Source organism: Hemicordylus capensis, chromosome 9 (assembly GCF_027244095.1).
Source record: "Hemicordylus capensis ecotype Gifberg chromosome 9, rHemCap1.1.pri, whole genome shotgun sequence".
Lineage (NCBI taxonomy): Eukaryota > Metazoa > Chordata > Lepidosauria > Squamata > Cordylidae > Hemicordylus > Hemicordylus capensis.
The window spans coordinates 30261024-30277613 of record NC_069665.1 but is presented as its reverse complement, the minus strand read 5'-3'; the positions used below and the strand labels follow the sequence as shown (position 1 = coordinate 30277613).

At 50.7% G+C, this 16590-nt stretch overlaps 1 protein-coding gene, 1 long non-coding RNA gene and 2 other non-coding genes across 4 annotated transcripts in view; 2 read left to right on the top strand and 2 right to left on the bottom strand.

Annotated features, from left to right (window-relative positions):
- Positions 1-1824, bottom strand: part of ZFPM1 (zinc finger protein, FOG family member 1) — a 98606-nt gene extending 96782 nt beyond the window's left edge. Inside the window, exon 1 of the mRNA XM_053271400.1 lies at positions 1345-1824. Within this exon, the coding sequence (XP_053127375.1) occupies positions 1345-1384 (40 nt within the window). The 5' untranslated portion in view covers positions 1385-1824. The remainder of the gene's footprint in view (positions 1-1344) is intronic.
- A 2742-nt stretch (positions 1825-4566) lies between these two features.
- Positions 4567-16590, top strand: part of LOC128334581 (uncharacterized) — a 37747-nt gene continuing 25723 nt past the window's right edge. The window contains exon 1 of the long non-coding RNA XR_008311329.1: positions 4567-4642. This is a non-coding gene — a long non-coding RNA (uncharacterized LOC128334581). The remainder of the gene's footprint in view (positions 4643-16590) is intronic.
- On the top strand, positions 15720-15791 carry TRNAA-UGC (transfer RNA alanine (anticodon UGC)). The gene has a single exon. It is a non-coding gene; the product is annotated as a tRNA-Ala (tRNA).
- LOC128334634 (U6 spliceosomal RNA) lies at positions 16091-16195 on the bottom strand. The gene has a single exon (XR_008311345.1). It is a non-coding gene; the product is annotated as a U6 spliceosomal RNA (small nuclear RNA).

Genomic DNA, 16590 nt, shown 5'->3' with positions numbered 1-16590 from the left:
AGGGTTTCCGAGATCCCCAGCAGGAAACCCTGCCTCGGGTCTAGGGATCTCCCCCCCCTCCTCCCTGTCAAAGATCTCCTCGCACAAGCCATCTCCCTCCTCCACCCCCACCACAAGTCCCTCCAGATGAATGCAAGAGAAGGGAGTGAGTCAAAGCCCAGATAAGATCGCAATTTCGGCTCGTCCCGACAGGGCGATCTTATCAGGACGGGACTTGCAGAAAGGAATATTTTAGAGCGCTTTATCGGGCCTCTCATCGCGGGGAGGCTCTATCGGCCCGGCGATCTCGCCGGGGAAGGAGGGGGCGGAGGGAGGGGGGGAGCGCGAGCTGGGGGCAAAGGGCGCCGCCTCCCACCCCACCCCACCCCCCAAAAGGAGAAAAATAATAATCATTTAAAAAAGAAAAAAAAGGAAAGGAAACCAGGAAAAACTTTTGCAACCGCGGGTGGCCGCTTCTAGCGCAGGGGAGGGGGGTCTTGCAAGATCGGTCACCGTACAACTAGGGCGGGGGGAGCCACAAGACACCCCCCCCGTCCATCCCAGGTCAGCTGTCAGACCCAAGCCCAGCCGTGCCCCCCCCCGCGCCGCTCCAGTTCGCTTCCCACAAGGACCAGGTTGGAGCAGGACGGGGCGGGGCCCCCCTCCGTGCAACTGGAAAGGTCCCCCCCAACACACACACACACACCTTGACGCGGACACGATCCTGGCGGGATTGGAGAGGAGGCAGGGAACCCGCCCCGAGCCGTCGGGAAAGGAAGGGACGCGGGCGAGCGATGGGGACCAGGCGCCGGGCGGGCCGCCGGCTCCGGGTTCAAAGGGACGGGGCCGCCGGAGCCCCCTCCCCCCTCAGCCGCCCCATAGCACAGAGGGCGGGGGGGGAGGGAGGGGGTCCCACTGGCTTGCCCTGCCGGACCACCGCTGTCCCGCCGCGGCACGTCGAAGCCGAAGGGGGGGAGGGGGGAGTCCGGCATTCCAGATGGTGGGAGATCTGCCGGGGAGGGAGCGAGAGGGGACCCCGATCTGAAGCCGCCGACTCTGGGCGCCTGAGGAGCCGGAGCCACGAACTTTGGGTGCATTCTGAGGCCGGGGGAGGCCAGGGAGGGGGGGAGGGAGAGACGGGGGGGGTCACTCTTCCTATGCGGGGGGGGGGAGCGCCAGAGGCAAAGACCGGGGCTTGCTCTGTGTGTGCGCGCGAGCTAGTGCGTGTATCCCGACCCCTCCCCGGGAAAGGGGAGCCTCGACTGGTGTGGGGAGGGGCAGGACCCAGAGGTGCGGGGCAGGTGGGGGGGGAGGGGGTCCGCGAGGGGGGGCAGCCGCGGGGCAAAGTTTGGGGCCGGCGCTCACGTTTGATCTGCCGCGGGTTGCTCTGCTTCCTCCTAGACATCGCGGGGCGGCGGCGGCGGTGGCGGCGGCGGCGGCTGCTTCGTCTCCCGGCGGCTGCGGAGGCAGGTGGGCGGGGGGCGGCTGGCACGCGGCTCTCATGCCCGCCCGGCGCTCCCGGGGCTGGCCAGGAGGAGGGCTGCTCGCCCAGCGCCTCCGTCCCTGCCCGGCTCGGGCTCCAGCCAGCGCGCCCGCGCCTCCGCCTCTCCCTCCCGCTGCGGCTGTTCCTCCTCCCCGCTCTTCTTCTTCTACTGCTGCCCGGCTTTGTTGTCGAATCCACCCCCCGCACGTCCAGTTTCTCCTCCGGCTGCTGCTTCTTCAACGGCGGCTGCTTTTTTTCCCCCCCTCAATGGAACCTGAAATGTATCAAAACCGCGGAACGTTCCAAAAGGGCGTGGCCTCCGGCCGAGCGGCGCCCGGCCGCTGAGGCGCTGGCCACGCCCACCGGATAAGGTGGGTACAATCGAGAGAGGGAGAGAACGGAGTCGTGGGCGGGGCTTGGAGGCTCGCGGGGCGGAGCAGAGCCCTCGCCGCACAAGCCAGTAAGTAACCCTTTCAATTCGGAAGTTTTACGCGGGGGCTTTTTGAAAGATCAGTTCCCCTCTTCATTCCTGGCGGCCGTGTTTAGCCAGGGCGGGGAGATCAGCTTCAAAGACCGCATATACACCGGAGCGGTCCCCAACTCAAACTTAACTTGAACGAAAGACAACAATTATTTTAAAGAAAACAGGAAAATTAAAAAAAACCAAAATGACCAACTACCCGCGTTTTCGGTGCGAATGCCCCGTTGTATAAAAGCTCTGCACACCCGTCAATGCCTCGAGTTATACAGGCCACCCGATAATGCCACGGACCTGTTTTTTAGGCCTGGACTGAAACCTATTGTTCCAAGCAGTTTTCGCTGATCAAGTGTTTGGAAATTTATTATTTGACATGGTTTTGGTGCTTGTTTGCCACTCTGGGTTATTGTTGATAAATGGAATAAGAAACTTTTTTTTTGCAAAGAAAACAAAATAAATATGCATGAAAGAACAGTTCTGAAACGAATACAAAAAGCAGCTTGTGTTTATTGCTTTTAGACATTGCATGCTTATAGTGTAGAGAGGGCATCTTGCTAATAGGAGAGGCATTCCAATGTTGCCAGCATGTGAGAGAAGCAGGGAATGCCTCTTAAGCTGGGCCTGCCTCTTGTAGCTTTTATAACCACTTGTATATATCACACACATGTGCACACACCTGCCCAATTAATCAGGGGTGCCTGACTAATAAACTAAAAGTGACTTTAATGAATTTATCTAAGTGGGATAAGAAGAGCTGGTCTTCTGGTAAAGGTAAAGTGTGCCATCAAGTAGGTTCTGACTCCTGACACCCACAGAGCCCTGTGGTGTTGTTTGGTAGAATACAGGAGAGGTTTGCCATTGCCTCCTCCCACGCAGTATGGGATAATGCCTTTCAGCATCTTCCTATATCGCTGCAGCCCGATATTGTACCAGCAGGAATTCAAACCAGCAACCTTTTTCTTGTTAGTCAAGCATTTCCCTGCTGCGCCACTTAGGTGACATTGGTCTTCTGGTAGCAAGCATGAATTGTCACCTTTGCTAAGCAGAGTCTGCTCTGGTTGCATTTGATTGGGAGACATGTCTGAGTATTGTAAGATATTCCCCTCAAGGGAAGGGGCTGCTCTGGGTTCCAGGTTCCAGGTTCCCTCCCTGGCAGCATCTCCAAGACAGGGCTGAGACAGACTCCTGCCTGCAACCTTGGAGAAGCTGCTGCCAGTCTGGGTAGACAATATTATTATTGAGTGAACTAGATGGACCAAGGGTCTGACTCGGTATGAGGCAGCTTCCTATGTTCCTATGGGGTGGCCCAACTTTGGGCATGGGGTCATAGCTCAGTGTGGCAGTGCATCTGCTTTGCATGCAGGAGGTCCCAGGTTTGATCCCTGGTAGCATCTCTAGGTGGGGGCGGGAGAGACTCCTGCCTACCACGTTGGAGAGCCAGTGCAAGTGCCAGCCAGTGCTGACAATACAGCCATCCCTCTCTAACCGTGGGTTTCCCAATCACAGTTTTATGTATCTGTGACTGGGAAATGGTGGCAGGTCTCACCAACCGCGACCCGAGTATCCGCGGCTTGGGAGGTTTGGGGGCAATTTGGGGGTATCTTGTGCAATTTTGGGGGCTCGGGGGTCATTTTCAGGGCATTGGGAGTGATTGGGGGGTTATTTTCATGGTTCCCCTTCACTCCTCTTACTGACTCGTGGTGATTTGGAGGGATTTTTCCCTATTTCCAGCTGTATTTCCCGATCCTTTCTCGACTGCCAATCCCCTAACCCTCTGGTTGCCATTGATTTCAATGGCTTGCCATCCACGAATTCGGCAACTGTGAGGTTTTCCCGGAATGGAACCCTTGCAGTTGGCAAGGGACGACTGTTCTGAGCTAGATGGACCAGTGGTCTGACTCAATATAAGGGCGTTCCTTAGGTTTTGGAATGGGACCATCGCATGCAACAGGCCCCAGGTTCAATCCCCGGCGTCTCTGGGTAAGCCTGAGAGAGACTATTTTGCAGCCTGATGAGACATCACTGGGTGTTGTGTCACCATCCGTCCATCCCATGACGGCACCCTCCCATAATCCCATCCTGAGCACCCGGGTTCTGCTTCCCCGAGTCCCTGCCCTCTGGAGCTTCCTGGCATGGCTTCGGCTGCAGCAGAATTGCCTGCACATGTTGCAGTTCCTCTCCTCATGACCAGGAGGACTAGGAGGCTCTCTCTTCAGATTCTAAGGATTTTGAATCTGTATATTAACGGGTACTAACTAACTAACTAGCTAACTAACAGATGCATGCTTACAAAAGCATCTGAGGGGCAAAGGTGTCTAGCAGAGTTCTGTGGCCTTGGTGGAACAGGGCTTGTTATGATGACCAGATCATTGCCCTTAAAACCTCCAGAAATTGGGATGGCCCTTTTCAGTCCTCCGAGAGAGAGAGGTTTTATTTTGGAAGCCGGTGACTTCCTGAAAACCTCCTGGCTGTGGGGACACGTGCCAGCACTGACTGCTCCATCTGCTCCTGCCTTGCAAAGGGCATCAGTTTTGTTTTTACTTCCTCCTTTCAGCTGCTTTAGTGTTTGGATTGAAATGAAACACTCAGATTTACCCGCACAAGAAAGCAGGATTCTTTACAACAACAGCCACAGAGCCAAAGCCTCTTCTTTGGGAACTGCTGAAATAATTCCCTTTGGAGATGAAGCAAAAGAGGATGAGGTAAGATAATCAAGGATGCCTTACATTCTTTCCAGGTTCTTAATGAGGACTATAGCCTTTAAGCAGTTAATTAGTTAGATTAGGGTTGATTAAAATATTTGGGTTGATTAAAAAGCATACTCAATTAGGCAACCATTTTAAAAAGGATGTTAATTATTAGGGATCTGCAAATCAATTTGAATTTGAATTGATTCAACTTGAATCTGGGTGATTCAAGGGATTCAAATTTGAATCACCCCTTAAAAGGGCAATTCAATTCAAAATCAAATTGAATTTTCAAAATTTAATTCAAATTTGATTCGAGAGCCATTTGGCACCTTTAAAAAATCATTCAGGCCCCCTGATTGGTTTAAAAAGGAGCCAAAACAGGGCCAAATTCATTTGAATTCAAATCAGATTTTCAGATCAGATTCTAATTTGATTCAAATTCAAAAAGAATTTCCAGAACTCAATTTGAATTCTAAACAAATGAAAAGAATGGTTTCATGCACATCTCTATTAATTGTTTAAAGTTTAAAAAATTAAGGAAATTGCTTTGAAAAACTGTGGATGTCAAGTGCCATTTTAGAAGAAGCATTCCCCTTTGTCACACTGGAAAGAAGACTCTTCTAAGGCAGTGTGACTGCTGTCTGGTGATGCATCATAATGCCAACACACCTTGCAGCAGGTATCATTTTAGAAGAGGCAAAGATCATTCCCTCCTTCAGCTTCACACAAAAGGGGCAGAAGGGAATACTTCTTCACACAGCAGGGGCCATTGTAAAAGAGGTGTTCCCCCTTCAGGTGATGAAAGGTAATGCTAACACATATTCTGCATGATCCCCACCGCACATTAAGATCATTGAGAGAGATCCGTCTCCATACACCTCTGGCTCGTCTGCTGGTGATGACTCAGGAGCTGGCCTTCTCTGTAGTTGCTCTGAGGCTGTGGAATGTGCTCCCTATAGCGTGGTTTAAGATCTTTGCCAGCCTTCAAAAGAGACCTTAAGACACATTTTTTTAGTCAGGCTTTTAGTAATTTCTCAATGTTTTAAATTTTTTATTGTTTGTATTTTTTTTGGTAATTTTTGGATGTGTTAATTTGTTAAATTCCTGTTTTAATAGCTTGTCCTGTTTGCCTTTGTTTTTGTGAACCACCTAGAGTCCTTGGAGTCAGGCAGTATATGAATCAAATAAATAAATAAAATAAAATATTGCAGCAGGTGCCATTTTAGAATAAATATTTCCCCCTTTCGCCTCATGCAGGAGGGAATGGCTCTTATAGATAGATAGATAGATAGATAGATAGTCTAAAACCAAGTAGAGATTAGATTTGCCAGACCCTGAGTTTTCATGCTGTTCTTCTGCTAAGAATGAGTTTGGTTCTGTTAATTTTTAACATCTTGTACTGCTATGATCATTCTTGTGTTTTTAACGGACATCAATTGTGCAGAAAATCTTAAAGAGCAGGGTGCGAAATCCATATAAGAGATGGATGCAATATTTTATCCAAAGCCATGGCTTTAGTCAGACGCAATTGATTGATTAAGTCCACGAAGAAGTCTTTGACGGCCCACAGCCCTACCTTTAATGTTCCGATTGCATTGCATTACGTTGTGATGTGGCCATGGAAAACAAGAAGAGCTGGTCTTGTGGTAGCAAGCATGACTTGTTCCCTTAGCTAAGCAGGACCTGCCCTGGTTGCATTTGAATGGGAGACTAGAAGCACTGTCAGATATTCCCCTCAGGAGATGGAGCCGCTCTGGGAAGAGCATCTAGGTTCCGGGTTCCCTCCCTGGCAGTATCTCCAAGATAGGGCGGAGAGAGATTCCTGCCTGCAAACTTGGAGAAGCCACTGCCAGTCTGTGAAGACAATACTGAGCTAGAAAAACCAATGGTCTGACTCAGTATATGGCAGCTTCCTATGTTACTATGACCCCAGTTCTTAATCCTCTCATTGTGTCTCCCTCCCTAGGCACCAAAGCTGAGTGTAAATGCTGATGCTAGGTAGCCACATTTCAGGAGATTGATGTGTGTCCAGCACACACACACACACCCGCTTTATATTCAAAAAGTTACCACAGGGCACTGTGTACCCACAATGTTAATCCACTGAAAAAGCATTCGCCTAGCAACCCAGCGAAACTGAGTATTGCAGGCTGAGGAGGAATCCATTCAATGTAATTAACTGTAGCTTCATTTAACACACTTCCCCAAGCCACCTGGCATGTGTACCCTGCAATTAAAACACACTGGTGGAAAGTCAACGTTTTCAAACCTTTGCAGCTAATCCTACTTTTAGCAAATGAGCCTGACTGTCGCAAGTCAGACTTAAAATTAACCCTGGAGGGGCCAGCCCGTCTCTCCTCCCGACCAGCTCAAAACCCTGAACAAGTCCACTTGATGGTGGTGATGGGGGCGGGAGTGGGTGGGCCGGTGTCTGTATAGAAGACTATGTTATACTTCTCCAGCCGTCTGTTGCCACACGGAACATGCGAGGAACGGGCGCTGATAACGCAACAGAAGGATCATCCCAGGCAGAGCCAGGAAAACAGCTTGTTTCTCGCATTCTAAAGCCAAGACCGCTCCGAAATCACAGCTGTGAATCGGATTGGAGAGAATTCTGGGTAACTGGCATGCGAATGAAGCCAGCTGGCATCCTGTTGGAAGCAGCAATGGGGCCCGGCTCACTAAGACAATAGACTGGCTTCTTCATCCTTCTAGGGAACCCTGGAAGTTACCAGCCAAGGCCTGTTGGATGTTCTGTATAGCCAGCAAGGGGTTTCCAATGACTGGGGCTTAACCCTGGGGTTGGCCTTGCTCTTAGGGGGAGATTAAAAGACCGGAGACCTTACTCTGGTCCTCTCTGTCCTACTCTGCATGTCGCTCGTTCTTTTGTGGTAGGCAGCCCTCTCACCCCTACGCCTCTTCCATCAATCTCCTCCTGTCTCATCATTCAAAACCTCTTAATTCTGCAGCAGACTGTCATCTGGTTCTCATGCTGGCTAGACTACCATTACTCGGCCATTTCCACAAGTGGAGGAGTGGGCCTGTGGGCAGCAAGGTCTGGACATTGCCAAATCCCAGATGGTCATCGAAGCCAGCTTGGCTGGCAGAGGAAGCAGGGCCTTCTTGGTTGCTGCCCTAGAGCTGTGAAAAGCCCATCTGTGGGTTGCTCAATGGCTCCTTCCCTTTGGGCACTCCACAGGCAGGCTCAAATGCATTGGCTTGAACATGCTTTCAACTAATGGGTTATGCTCCATTGTTGCTGCCAATTTTTTTTGCCAATTTCATGAATGTTTTTGGCTCCATGGGGGCTGTTTAATTGTTTTTAGTACTAATATTTGCCCCTTGAAACCCTTTGGGGATGAATGGCAGTATATTATATTATATTATATTATATTATATTATATTATATTATATTATATTATATTATATTATATTATATTATATTTCTACCCTGGTCTACCCTGGTTTGCATTTGGATGGCTGACTACAAGTGTGAGCTCAGCAAGATATTCCCCTTAGGGCATGGGGGTCATAGCTCAGTGACTTGCTTGTAGAAGCTCCCTAGTTCAATCCCTCGCCAGGCAGGGCTGGGAGAGACACCTGCCTGAAACCGTCAAGAAGCCGCTGCCAGTCAGTGAAGACGATCGATCGTGAGCTAGATGGTTTGGCAACAACAGAGGAAACTGCCTTATAATAACAGTCGTCCAAGCAAGGGGCACGGGAGAGGTTCTGCCTAGAAAACAGACTCAGCCTGCCTTGTGCTTTGGGTAGGGGCTTCTTCTGCTTGCCCAAATCTCCAAAGGAGCCAGACAAAACCTCTCACATCACTGCTGAAAAGACAGAGCTCAACTTCTGGCTGGTTGAGTTGCCAGCTCTAACTGAAACAATTCCTGGAGACCTCCCCCCACCCACCCACCCCTGCTCCCTGCCCCACCAAATATTTCTCCAACCTTTTCCACCAAGTCAAGCTGTTAAAAGCTCACCTGGAGGGCTGGTGACTCTAGATCAGGCCTCCTCGACTTGGGGGCCCCCAGCTGTTTTTGGACGACAACTCCCATCGTCCCCAGCCCCAGCGGCCAATAGTCAGGGATGATGGGAGTTGTAGACCAGCATCTGCAGGAAGGCCAAAGTGGAGCAGCCCTGCTCTAGGTGCTAGAGGAAGGGGTGGGATGATTGCCCCACTCCAGGCTGGGCACTGTGATGCCTGCACATCTCCTGCAAACGGGCCAAGAGGCCAGGGAGGTCCACATCGCATCCACAGCCCAAACTGCTTGCCTGGCAAAGCAAAGGTCTCCTCGGCTCCTCCGTGAATCCACTCTATTTCGTGCTATATCTAGCCGGGCAAGACAAGAATGCTGACAACTCATCAAAACTTGCTTGGTTTAAAAAAAAAATACATATAAAAGGTTTTTTAATTAACTTCTTGTTTCAATGAGGGAATAAATGAGCTTTTAGCACCACATGACTCCAGTAAAGAGGTCAAGTGAAGCAGGGAGGGTGGTGAGATGAATTAAGTTAGGAATCGGGGGAAAGTTTCAAAGAGAGGAGGAGTACAGGCAGGGGGAGGAGAGAGGTCTCCTTCTGGGACACGGTGCCCCCCCTTGTCTGGCTCCGTGGCAAATGCCCCATAGGAAGCTGCCTGAATACTGAGCCAGCCTCTTGGTCCACCTAACTCAGCACTGTCTCTACACTGACTGGCAGCTGCTCTCCCAGTCTGCAGGCAGCCATCTCTCCCAGCTCGACCTGCAGAGATGCTGCCAGGGAATGAATGTGGCGCCTTCTGCATGCAAGCCTGCCAGTGCTCTACCGCAGAGCTATGGCCCCATCCCCTAGGTGGAATATCTTACAGCAGACAGTGCTCACACGTGCAGTCTCCCCTCCAAATGCAAACCAAGGCAGACCCTGCTTAGGAAAGGGGGCAATTCATGCTCGCTCCCACGGGACCAGCGCTCCTCCCCTGTGGACCTTTGAGAACCTTGCCCCCTTCCTCAGAGTTACGGGAGCTAATGGCGGTTTCTCAGGGCGGCGGGAGATGCAGCCCCCTCCTGCCCCCCCTCCGCTTTCTTGGAAGAGGCTGGCATCTTCCCACTGCGGAGAAGACTTCCGATCTTGAATGACAGGAGGCGGGGGGGGTGGGGAGAGGCAGGCTGTCTTGGCGTCCTGCCACAACCCCAGGGGCGATGGCCCATTTGCATATAAATTTCCATCATTTTATCATTTTTAAAAAATGCAGATGAGCAGTGCCTTATTTACTGAACACCTTCCATGTTTGCTTAGGCTGAAGCCTTCCTTGATAAATGAGCCGCCGAGGGGTGGCTGGGATGCGGGCAAACGGAGCCGGGCCCCTTGCCCCTGAGGAGTCTCATAGGCCGGCTGCACTGGGAAGACTGAGGAGTCCAGCTGCAGCGTGTCCTCCGGGAAGGACGCTTCAGGCCACTCTCCTCTTTGTTAGCCACTTCATGGGAGGACGGCAGAGGCAGGGAGGCGTTCGCGGTCTCCCCTGTAGTCGCTTCTCTGCCTGCTGGTGAGCAGGCCAGCAATTGCAGGGCTGGGCTGGGCGGACTTCAGGCTTCTCTCAGACCTGCTTGGGCTACCTAGGGGAGTCTGGAGATGCATCAGTGTGCGCCTTCTGCAAACACAGGGCGCAGGGGAGGGCAGGGCTGGTCCAAAGCGGGGAGCGGGGGGGGGAGCCCCTTTTCAGAACCAACCCTTGGAAGTTTGGAAAGGGCTTGGGGAGCAGCGAGGAGGGAAGGCTGCTGCCCACCGCCGCCTCTTCCCTCCTGTTGCTTCTTGCAAGCCTTGCACGGACCAGGCTCTCCTGCCGACCTGCTGCACCGGCTCCTGCTGCTTGTTCCGGGGTAGAGGACTGAGAGACTGAGGCGTCTTGCAAGAGCGGAGGCCTTTCACAATGATTCATTCAAGCGATAGGCCCACAATGCCCTGTGATTGTATTGTCTGCTGTGAAGTTCCAGGCTAGTGGGTGGTGGATTGGGAAATATTTGGGGGGGGGGAGCACCCGCCCCCGCCCCCCTTGCAGTCATCCCCCACTGTTGGGGAAAGGCACCATCTTGGCCTAATCCTGCAGCCTCTGCTAATGGAGAAGGCTCCCTTCCCGCAATTGCCACAGCAATGGCCCTTGGAAGTCCTGCCTTGGGAAGCCGCCTAGATGCCTCTTGGGCCTACTTGATCAACAGAGGCTAGTTGGTTCCATCCAATTTTCCTTTGAATCACAGGACGGGCCATGATCCTGCCACTCTCCGGTGTGGCTAAAGGCTCCCTCCCGCCTCCTCCTCATGGCGCTTTTAAGTGACGATGGTGTTTCGCTCCGTCGTGTGTGTGTGTGTGTGTGTGTGTGTAAGCGTGTGTCCCTGCTTGAGTTGTGTTTGCAGAGAGATTGTCATAACGCCCCAGAATAAATAGGAATGTTTTCCCGTGGACTGAATGACATGCCTGCAGTGTGAAGATAATGGGCAAGCAGACGCAACTCCCATTGTGTGCTGAGTGACATCTTTTTATGGAGCTGTGTACATTTGTATTAGTGCCAATTAATCAGGGGTGATATTAGGAGCGACGCGGAGAGAAAGTGTGTGGGATGCCCGGGTGCAGGGAGGCGGAACCGTTGAGCAGAGGAATTTATGTTCCCCCTAAGGAGAAGAGGAAGGCGAAGACGAGGGAAATGGCCCAGTGCAGATTTGGAATGCCCAGCGGCAGAAGAGTTTGGCCAGACATCTTTGGTAGTAACGGCCACCATAAGATTGACTTGGGCTACCAATGCATCGACCATATAGACATCTATCCCTTGCTTACTGGGCAAAGAGGAACCTTTCTGAGGTGATGACTCTCTTAGATTTATCAGGGGCTGATAATACCTCTATAGAGTCACCCCCCCGGGGGGTCTCTGTCCTGTGTGTGTGTGTTTGTGTGCACGCACATGTGTGTGAGTGCATGACATGTGTACTTAAATAGTGAGCCCTTCACGACAAGGAACTCTTGTATCCTATCTTTTGCTATATAAACAGCTTTGAGAACTTTGTTGTTGTTGTTGAAAAGCAGTATGTGAATATGTTGATAACAATAACAGGAAGATAGCAAGGTTGTGTTGTGTTCTGGGTACTTCTCACTAAACTGGGAGCCGTGGAAGAGCCTTTTGCCTGATGGCCAGAAAATCACTCCAACGTGTGTTATTCCAGTTTTTCAACAGTAACTTCTAGTGACTGTTGCTGGTGAGTAGCTTATGTTTCTTTTTAGATTGTGAGCCCTTTGGGGACAGGGGACAAATAAATAATATTTATTATTTCTCTGTGTAAACCGCTTTGGAAACTGTCGTTGAAAAGCGGTATATAAATATTTGTTGTTGCTGTTTTGTAAAAAAGTTTAATGTAGGAAAGCAGTTAGGAAGTCACTTGAGACTTCTTTGAATATCAAAAAGGTCTTTGAATACCAAAATAGTGGTGATGGCTGTTATTGTGTCCAGCGTTCCTGCTGGCCAAGTACTCACCCAGGGCAGGGGGCAAGAAGGCGGAGGCAATCCAGCCCCTGGGTACAGGCAAAGCCGGCTGGGACTTTCCCCGTTTGCCAGGGAGAGCCCGGACACTCAGGAACCCAGAGTTGGGCCAGCAGCATGGCCCAGCAGGTTGCCTCCTGGTGGCCGAGAGGAGAAGGCAGGGGCTCAACAGCTGACAAGACAGGCAAGAGCTGAAGGCGGGAGGATGCAGGCAGCTAGACTGGAGAGCGCAGAGTCAGGAGAGGGTGGCTGGGATTGCCCGGATTGCAGGGCTTCATTGAAGGCTTGGGTGGCCAGGGATGAGGAGGGCTGGAGAGATGGGAGTGGTTTGGACCTAGAGTCACCCAGTGAGCCCTCTCCCTGATGGCTGGTGGAGGAACAGGGAGCCTGGGAATAGGCAATCGACCCCCTCCCCAGCACTCCCAAGGCCACCTCCCCAGCCTAGGAATAGGATCCGAGGAAGGGAGGCGTTTGGAGACTGTGATCCCAAGCCAGTGCGTGGCAGTGATTAGGACGACGATGGCTGCTCTTCTTCTTTATGTAGCACTTTATATATCAATGTGCAGGACCCTTGGGAAAGCACAAGGGACAGGTCCCTGCCCTAAGCAGCTGACAGTTTAAAAGTCAACACAGGGGAGACCACAGAGGAGGCAGGAGAAAGGCAGGAGGGGTCGGCGTTGGTTTCACTTACACAAGCTTAGGCTTAATTACAGTTGAGTATAGAGAACCTAATGACGCAACGGGGAAGTAACTTGCCTAGGGAGCAAGAGGTTGCTGGTTCGAGTCCCCACCGATCTGTTTCCTAGACTATGGGAAACAGCTGTATCGGGTAGCAGTGATACAGGAAGGTGCTGAAAGGCATCATCTCAGACTGCGCGGGAGGAGATGGCCATGGTCAGCCCCTCCTGTGTTCTACCCAAGACAATCACAGGGCTCTGTGGGCGCCAGGAGTCGACGCCGACTCAATGGCACAACTTTACGGAGAACTGAACCCTCTCTTAGCCCTTTCCCTCCATAAGCTGCCTTGGAAACAGTTTTGTTGAAAAGTGGTATTTTTATTATTTATTATTATTTATTTACACAGTCAGACAGGTGTTATTGACTGGTTTGTTTTATCCAGACATTGAGTCCTTCCCAAGGACCTGGGATGGCTGAATTTTATGGTCAATGTTGTTGCTGTTGTTATAGATATCGTCTCAGAATATAGGACTTACATTTATAGGCTGTTCCCAGTAAAGTTGCTTTTTGTAATTGGCTGATGGTGATTTCGGTGGCCCCTATGGTGTTGAGGTGCTCTTCAAGGTCTTTTGGAACTGCACCTAGGACACCAATTACCACTGGGATTATTTGGGTCTTTTTCTGCCACAGCCTTTCAATTTCAATTTGTAGATCTTTGTATTTGGTGATTTTTTCTATTTCTTTTTCTTCTGTTCTGCTATCCCCTGGTATTGCTATGTCGATTATTTTAACTTGTTTTTCTTTCTTCTTGACTACAGTTATATCTGCTGTACTGTGTGGCAGATGTTTGTCTGTTTGTAGTCGGAAGTCCCATAATATTTTTGCATCTTCATTTTCTACAACATTTTCAATTGTATGGTCCCACCAATTTTTGGCTACAGGTAGCTTGTGTTTTTTGCAGATGTTCCAGTGTATCATCCCTGCTACCTTGTCATGCCTTTGTTTGTAGTCAGTCTGTGTGATCTTTTTACAACAGCTGATTAGGTGGTCCACTGTTTCATCTGCTTCTTTACAAAGGCAGCACTTGCTGTTTGTTGTTGATTTTTCTACTTTTGCTCTTATTGCATTTGTTCTTAGTGCCTGTTCTTGTGCAGCCAGTATTAAACCCTCAGTTTCTTCTTCTTCTTCTTCTTCTTCTTCTTCTTCTTATTATTATTATTATTATTATTATTATTGAAGTGCTATCGAGTTGGTGTCGACTCTTAACAACCACGTTGAGATATTCTCTCCAGGATGATCTGTCTTCAACTTGGCCTTGAAGGTCGCTCAGTGGTGCATTCATTGCTGTCGTAATCGAGTCCATCCACCTTGCTGCTGGTCGTCCTCTTCTTCTCTTTCCTTCAACTTTCCCCAGCATTATGGACTTCTCAAGGGAGCTGGGTCTTCTTCGCATCCTGTGTCCAAAGTATGATAGTTGTTGTTATTGACATTTTATTTTATTTTCATTCTTTCATTCATTCGTTCATTTAGCACATTTATATACTGCCCAAAACTTGTGTCTCTGGGCGGTTTACAATGAAACATCCAGATGAATGAAGTGCTTGGGCAAATGTGTTGCTCCCCTGCAAGGGCTTTGCGTTTGCAAGCTGCACAGGCTGGAGAGGAGAGCTGGTCTTGCGGTAGCCAGCAAGAACTGGCCCTTTGGCTAAGCAGGGCCCAACTGGGTCTGCACTTGGATGGGTGACAACACGCAAGTGCTGTCTGCTGTAAGAGAGTCCCCTTAGCTCAGTGGCCTAATTCAGTGGAGGAGCACCTACTTTCCTTGCATGTAGAAAATCCCAGGTTCCATCTCCCTGCTTCTCTGGGTAGGACAGGGAAAGCAAGGCCCTCCTCCGGAAGAAACCTGGGAGAGCTTCTGCCAGTTAGTGTAGACAAGACTGAACTCAAGGGAGTGGCTCAGTAGAAAGCAGTATCCAGTGCTCACACTGGCTCTTTCTCTTTCTCTCTGGCCAATGCACACCCACAGTGTAGCTCAACTGAACCGGCAGCTGCTCAACACCCTTCTGCTCTGCCTTCTGTGCTGGAATTATGGCGGCGGCGGCAGCAGCAGCATCCTGCAATCTTCCAAGTGTCAAACGTGTCCCAAACGCTCAGCGATAAAGCAGGGCTCAGCAAACTCGAGGGCTTTAGGGAGCTGAGTCTGACTGATGGACAGGGGTTTTTCTTTCTTCTTTCCATTTCCCCCAAGCGAGAGCTCTGATCTGGGCAGATCACCTGCTCTTTCAGAAGTCCTGCAAATCTCCTTATTATGCACCAACAGATTTCTGCCAGGCGTGCTGAGCTGCGGGAGACGTGGCTCATCAACATCTACAGGGGAGGGGAAAATGACATGGAGAGAATATAGGGGAGCTGAGATGCTCCCGGGCTGGAAAGACCCTCTTGTCTGCTGCACCAAAGCCGTGTCAGTGGAGCCAAAGACTATATTAGCAGCCAGGTTGGAAAGGGACGGAAACTTCCCTGCAGATTTTCTGAGCTTTTTGTGATTGCTGGACTTCCCAAATGGAAAAGGGGTAGGCAGGCCAAAGGACAGCCGTTGTGCTTTTAAACTGTCTACGAAATCAAATTGCCTGCTGAGGAACCCCTCAATGTTGCAGAAGTGTCTGAGATCTGTTCTAGGATACGTGCTGAGTCCACATGGCATGCTAACCAGCCCTCTTGGGCTGCACCATTCCTCCCATCAACTGAGTGCCCAGCTGGATTCAGTTGACCTTGCAGCAGCAAGCATGAATTGTCCTCTTTGCTAAGCAGGACTCACCTGGGTTTGCATTTGGATGAGTAAATAAGTAGTAGTAGTAGTAGTAATTACATGAGAGTGCAGTCTGCTGTAAGGTATACTCTTTAGAAATTGGGGCCGTAGCTCAATGGTAGAGCATCTGCTTTGCATGCAGAAGGTCCCAGGTTCGATCCCTGGCAGCATCTCCCAGAAGAGTTGGGAGAGATCCCTGCCTGAAACCTGGGAGAGACACTGCCAGTGTAGATTACATCAAGCTAGAGTGCCAGGCCTGCTCAACTTCACCCCCCCAGTTGTTTTTGGACTACAACTCCCATAATCCCCAGCCACAGTGGCCAATAGACAGGGATGATGAGAGTTGAAGGCCAACATCGGCAGAAGGGCCAAAGTGGAGCAGCCCTGTTCTAGACCATCAACTCTTTCCATTGGAGAAAGCCCTCCCCACCCCCCAAGGGCTCACAGTCTAAAAAGAAACACAAGACAGACAAAAAATATAGAAGGCTTCACGAATCTGCATGTCATCCTTGCACAGGAGCCATGCTAATCTTCTCTGTATCGTTCCAATTTTAGTAGATGTGCTGCCGAAGTGAGCTTATTTTAAAAACAAATTGGCCAGTTCACCAGTAGCATGTGCCCCCAGCCTCTAGCAAGCCGGACACCCAGCCTCTCCCCACTGCCATCTTTGAGAAGCTAAGAGACAGCAGGAATCCTTTCTGAGCAGTCGGAGAGAGAGGGGCTCCCCCTGTCCCCTCCTATCTCCACCTCCCAGTGCAAATGACAGAAGACCCACTTCTGTGTGCCAGAAAAGGATCTGAAGGAAGGGGGGGGGGACTGGTGGCAACCACAAAGAATGGCGGGCTAGTGAGCTAAGCCCGTGGATCCCTGGATCTGAGATCTGAGCTGCCACTGAATACTTTTCCCTCACAACAACCCTGTAATGTAGGACAGGCTGAGCAAAAGGAAGGGCGGCCCAAGATCACCTGGCAG